Source organism: Salvelinus alpinus, chromosome 26 (assembly GCF_045679555.1).
Source record: "Salvelinus alpinus chromosome 26, SLU_Salpinus.1, whole genome shotgun sequence".
Taxonomy (NCBI): domain Eukaryota; kingdom Metazoa; phylum Chordata; class Actinopteri; order Salmoniformes; family Salmonidae; genus Salvelinus; species Salvelinus alpinus.
Window position 1 is genome coordinate 26,768,387 of NC_092111.1, and position 6,522 is coordinate 26,774,908.

Sequence of the window (6,522 nt, forward strand, 5' to 3'; positions counted from 1 at the left end):
CTAGCTACTTATTTTTTCAACAGAGGCAGAAAATGTATTCCAGATGATGATAATGGTGCTGCTATTTCCCACAATCCTCCGCTGCTTCCGGTTCCAACTTGTGTTCAGGAAGTTGGGTGTTTGACAGCTGATACAGAAAATACATCACGGCGACCGCTTTCAAAGAAACAAATAAATAAAGGATATATACCCAGTCATCTTTACAAGCCTGTAACCCAATACACTATGTCAAGGCAATCCAACCGAACCACAGACAGCAAAAAGATGGTAAGAAGTCGCGTACTCAATTAATGCTAGGTAACGTTAGTTAGTAAACAAGCTAACGCTAGGTGGCTAATTTAGACGACAAGCTGCCTTTTATTAACCTCCAAAAACATTATTATGTTGATCTGATAATGCGTGTTTTGATAAGGTATTAAGGACATATTAGCTTAGCTGTAGTGCAATTTAGATATTATTTGAGAAATCAATGAATGACAAATACAGGAAGCTACCCTGCTAGCTAGTTAGCTAGTATTTCATTAACTAGCTAGTGAGATGGCAGACACGCTCAGTCACTGCAAGTTAGCTAGCTACCAAATGACAGTAAGTGTAAAAAAAAAAATACTATTCAGGCGTAGCTACCTTTTGCATTTGTTAAGCATATGAACTATTACCCAGGCATGGATGGCAATTGGCAAGTCATAATATGCCGTATGATATTGGTACTTGTCTTTATGGTAGGTACCTGAACCAAGTCTACATAATTTAGTCAGGCTGGATTAATTTATAAAAGTGCTGCATCTGCAATACAATAAATTATTCACTGTCTGAATCAATAAAAGATGTCTGTTGTTTTGAGGTTGTTACACCAGGGGGTGCTGACAGTTACGTTTTTATTTCTCCCTTTCTTTTCCTGTCTCTCTCTTCCTCTCTTGTAGAACGCAGAGCTGTTCACACTGACATACGGGGCACTGGTAACCCAGCTGTGTAAGGACTATGAGAATGACGAGGAGGTCAACAAACAGCTGGATAAGATGTGAGTCTCTTCTCAACAAACTATCTGCTTAGTCCTCTCACTTATACGTGACCAAGGAAAGGAAACAAGGAAAATAATTGAGGTGTGTGTGAGAGAGAAGTGCACTGTTTTGCTCTTAACCTGTAAATTCTGCCACTCCTCTGTGTTTCATTTTCAGTTTATCCTTTACTCTGCAAATGGACAAAGTGGTGCTACCGCTTTCGGCCTCTGATGTTTCCCATCAACTTACACCACACTGGCAAATTCTCCATCCCTCTAAAACTTGACACCAGTAGACTAGTGATTTAATGTGTGTGTGTGTGTGTGTGTGTGAGATGTAACAGGTGGTCCATAACCAGGGCAGTAATCACCTTTCACACATCCATCTTAGGAGTCTTCTTCGCTTTCTAAACGTCTCCTGGAATTCACTGGCTCCATCCCCTCCTCTTTTGAGGAACAGAATAAATGAGAAAAAAAAACATTCTCTGAATTTAAAAGGGGGTTGTGTACCCATTGTGAATAATTTGATACTGTCTAGTAAAGGTCTATGCTGGCTTAGAAACCTTTAAAGGTGTAGTTAACTTTTCCAAAGTAATAAAATGGCAAAGTAATCTTTTAAGTCTGAGCGGCTGAGAGATGGGGCTTGTGTGATATGGCCTGTGAAGGTATTCTGCTCTTGGCTTAACTAATATGCCTACTGTAGCATGGTCTGCCCCAAATATGGTTAATTCGGGTGATGATCTCATCTGACTCCTTTAGGGTCCAGATGCTTCTCTATTGCTCTCTATATCCCCCCCTTTCTTTCAGCTCTGTGTTGACGTCTGACTAGACAGTGTACATGTCTGAAATCTTTACAGGAGATGGAATCTCTGCTCTGAAGTGGTCACTTTAATAATGTTTACATATTTTTGCTTTACTCATCTCATATGTGTATATACTGTATTTTAGTTTATTCCACTCTGACATTGCTCATCCTAATATTTATATATTCCTTAATTCCATTATTTTACCTTTAGGTTGTGTGAATTGTTAGATATTACTGCACTGTTGGAGCTAGAAACACAAACATTTCGCTTCACCCGCAATAACATCTGCTAAACATGTGTATGTGACAAATAAAATTAGATTTGTATAGCATTTAGCACTCGTTCCCCTTTACTCACTCTTTCCCCACTCTTTTGTTTTTTTTCCAGGGGATACAATATCGGAGTGCGTCTCATCGAGGACTTCTTGGCACGCTCCAGCGTTGGGAGGTGTCAGGATTTCCGAGAAACGGCCGATGTCATTGCTAAGGTAGTGGGGACGTCCCCGAGCCAATCAGAGCGTGTCCTTGGAACGCTCCCAGAAAGGAGAGAGGAGAGGGGGAAGAGCGAGATGAAGAGAGAAAGGACAGGGAGAGAAAGAAAGAGGGGGACAAGGAAGAAGAGCGAGAGAGATTGAGATCTGGGAGAGGGAGAGAGCTGGTAAAAAGAGGGAGGGAGAGAAAGAAGTTGACTGTGAGTGAGTTAGAGAGCGAGAGAGTCGGCTACTGGAATTTGAACTCCAACCTGCAGTAGTCTGCATAGTTTCTGAGCTTTCATAGCTCCTCTCTACTGCTTTTCATTTCTCTGCACTCACGCAGGTAGGGAAGCATCCCAGCTATGTCACCGCAAAGCCAACTAGCCCCAGCCTGTGTGTGTGTGTGTGTGTGTGTGTGTGGGCTCATGTTCCCCACTGCTTCTTGTCTTTGTTATACGGTAGTCTGAGCCGCACGGTCAACCTACACCTAGGGTGAAACACAACCCCTCGGCCAAATATATTAGTTCACACTGAAGGGATGACACCACACACGCTTGTGCCTGTGACTATGTGGTCAGACAGTAGTCTGCTGTACGTTACATTGGTAAACTGTTGAGCAGCAGGCCCGATACCAAACCACTGTAGACTTTGTTAAGCACAAAACCACTTCTCCCTTCTTGTGGTTGAAATGCAATTAACCATGTAGAGCACTCTGTCTGTTCTAAAAGTTCTGCTAAGTCGTTTCACAGGTGTAATCTTGCATTGTAGGCCTATGGTTCAGTTATATGGAAGGCAGTAGTATGGAATATTGGTCTAGATGATGAACTGTAAGCCTCAACTGCTGTTCAGACTTGCCGAGATAATTTACATTTACATTTAAGTCATTTAGCAGACGCTCTTATCCAGAGCGACTTACTAAATAAGTATAAATATATATATATATAATAAATACTATAATCAGCAACCTAGCTATCAGTGACCAGACATGTTCATGAAAACACACAGCAACTTAGCACTCTGGGCCCGGTTTCCTGATAGCAATGCAACTTAGCTTTAGAATTGTTTTAACAATGCATCGTTCCTACAACGGCCGAAGATCCAAAATACTGACCACGGATCAGCTCGTAGAGATACAGCTTATGGCTGCAAATATTGATGTGGCTTATTCTAATGATTATGTAGCCTATAGTCATCTCGGTTTTCATTTGAATCATATTTTTATCCTTCGCTTGTTCAATATCAAAGACATTGGCAACTTTGTATTTGTAGTCAACTTCGTTACGAAGTTATCGGCAGTCACAGATAAACAGCTTGATTCTATGTTTAGCAGAGATCTTCTGTGTGTAAAGTGGTGTGGAAGGGCAATAAAAACATCTAACAATGCACTTAGCTGTTCTACGAGTGGTCTGAGGCAGTCGGTAAATAGTGTTTTCAAGTGCAACTTTACTAACGATCGTTTTGATGTAATGATGCTCCCACAAAGGTTCTAACGAGGAACTTAGAACCAGGCCCTGGATGACGGAGCTAGGCCCTGGAGCACCAGGCCCTGGGTGATGGGGCTAGAGACCAGTTGAAAATGTTCCCAGTTTATGCAGAGCTGCACGACAGGGCAGCTCTCACTTGCAAGCTTTGATATTGGCTAACAACCAGTGACTTGATCGCTGATTATCTTGACATGGGGGAGTTCCTGGTGAGGAAAGATTTTACACACCCTGGCCTGTTCAACCCTCTCTCAATATAAAACTTGATAATGTCTAAGTGTCGGCATTCATTGATTCATCTTGTATGAGAGTGATGGTCTCTGTTCCATTATGAATACACTACATGCAACACCATTGTAACAACAGTAACATCAACAGCAGTGTGTGGTTGTATGTGTATTCCAACAGGTGGCGTTTAAGATGTACCTGGGCATCACCCCCAGTGTGACCAACTGGAGCCCGGCGGGAGACGAGTTCTCCCTCATCCTGGAGAGTAACCCCCTAGTGGACTTTGTAGAGCTGCCTGACAACCACAGCTCCTTGGTCTACTCCAACCTGCTGTGTGGGGTACTCCGAGGAGCTCTGGAGATGGTAAGGAGGGAGGGGGTGTGTGTATGGTGTACTCCAACCTGCTGTGTGGGGTACTCTGAGGAGCTCTGGAGATGGTAAGGAGGGATGGGGGTATGTGTATGGTGTACTCCAACCTGCTGTGTGGGGTACTCTGAGGAGCTCTGGAGATGGTAAGGAGGGAAGGGGTATGTGTATGGTCTACTCCAACCTGCTGTGTGGGGTACTCTGAGGAGGTCTGGAGATGGTAAGGAGGGAGGGGGTATGTGTATGGTGTACTCCAACCTGCTGTGTGGGGTACTCCGAGGAGCTCTGGAGATGGTAAGGAGGGAGGGGGTATGTGTATGGTGTACTCCAACCTGCTGTGTGGGGTACTCCGAGGAGCTCTGGAGATGGTAAAGATAGAGCGAACTTCTTTAGGCCTTTTCACACTCCTGAGACAAGCCGAGCCTAACCAAGCTGCACTGTGCTGGTCTGGTTACGTATTCACCATAGTTCAAATCAAATGTATTTATATTGCCCTTCTTACATCAGCTGATATCTCAAAGTGCTGTACAGAAACCCAGCCTAAAACCCCAAACAGCAAGCAGTGCAGGTGTAGAAGCAGTTGTTAGAACCGTGCTGAAAAGGACCATGTGAAAATAAAAATATCAGAGCATGGTAGTGTGAAAATTGTATTTGTGTGATTTATGTTATGTTCATGTGTCATGATAATAGTTCTCTATTTCCCCTTTCATTTCTAATACCTCCTCTCTCTCCCCAAGGTGCAGATGGCAGTGGATGTGAAGTTTTCTCAGGATACCCTGAGAGGAGACAATGTCACAGAGATCCGGATGAAGTTCATCAAGAGGATGGAAGAGAACCTACCGGCTGGGGATGAGTGAGAGAAACACACAGAGAGTGAGAGAGAGAAACCTCCACCTCTCCTCTTGCTCTCCATCCATCCATCCTGAATCTGATGTCACTCAGGGGGGTACGGAGAGAGAGAGAGGGAGAGAAAGAGGTATTGGGTAACTCTTCACTGAGAGACAAAGAATGGAGACAAGGAAATTATGTCCTTGGGTGGGTCTCAAATGTATTCTATCTTCCTCTCCTTGTCTCCTTCCCTTCATCTGCACTGGTGTAAAGATAATGGATAGATAGATGGGAGTTAAACTCAGGGAAGGAGAGGACTTGGCCTTTGAGATGCACCGTTTGGTTTATGGAAGGACTTCTGCTGAACTATGATCCTTGACCTTTAATGTCTGCTCATATGACCCCTGACCTTTCCCCTTTAATCTCTGCTCCTGGGATGAGGAACTCCTTGGCCACTTCATCACATATGTTAATTTCTGAGAAAAACGTTGTCCCTTAGATATCGTCTAGGCTTTGTCTTGTGAAAGTAGTCAGGAAAAGCTCCTGGCCTGTTACAAATGGAAATGTTTTTGATTTTAAATTCTGTTAATTTACTAAATTTCGCATCAATTTATATCACTGAATGGAATGTGATGGTTTCACTACTAAGTGATGTGATGGTATCACTACCAAGTCAATTGTGTTGTACACGGTGGACCAGATTTTGACGTTTAGTCTCTTTTAAAAAATTAAAAAAAGATCATAGAGGTTCTGTTAATGTCTGTGTATAAGATCTTTATTTGTTGTGTCATCTAAGCATTAAATAAATATACAGCCACATGTATAGCAATGTTTATTTAAGTAGGCTGATACGTCAATCTGTTGAGTTTATTAATGACATATTACAGCTAAAGCTGGTAGAAAACACACATTGGATGTGTGTGTCCATGAGGGTACATAGTAGGACCTGTGTTCTATGTTAACCTGTTGCAGGTCTCTTCACACACGTAATGAAGTGTCACACCCTTCCCCAGTGCACTGAGGCAGTTATACCTCTGGAGCGGCTTAGTCCAGTCAAACAACAATTACACAGACCTAAAGGCTCAGATGTTTGTTCAGGCTTCATGGAAACAGTCAGGGTGTGTGTGTGTGTGTGTCTGACAGCCATGTTTTAGGAACAGCCACTTTATAACAGGCTGTCTGGAACAGGGGTGTGTGTGTGTGTGTGTGTGTGTGTGTGTGTGGGTGGGTGGGTGGGTGGGTGGGTGGGGTGTTTGGACAGGGCTAGCAGGGCAAGTTGTCAAAAAGACCAGAGGTCCATTCTGCCCGTAACTGACATCATCCAGGAGTCACCAACACAATCGC

At 43.3% G+C, this 6,522-nt stretch overlaps 1 protein-coding gene across 1 annotated transcript; it reads left to right on the plus strand.

Moving 5' to 3' along the window:
- The first annotated feature begins 58 nt into the window (after positions 1–58).
- LOC139555082 (trafficking protein particle complex subunit 3) lies at positions 59–5,995 on the plus strand. The gene is made up of 5 exons (XM_071368558.1): positions 59–267; positions 921–1,018; positions 2,191–2,290; positions 4,165–4,347; positions 5,088–5,995. Exons 1-5 carry the CDS (start codon positions 226–228, stop codon positions 5,205–5,207), a joined length of 543 nt encoding a protein of 180 aa, XP_071224659.1. The 5' UTR covers positions 59–225; the 3' UTR covers positions 5,208–5,995.
- The last annotated feature ends 527 nt before the right edge of the window (positions 5,996–6,522 follow it).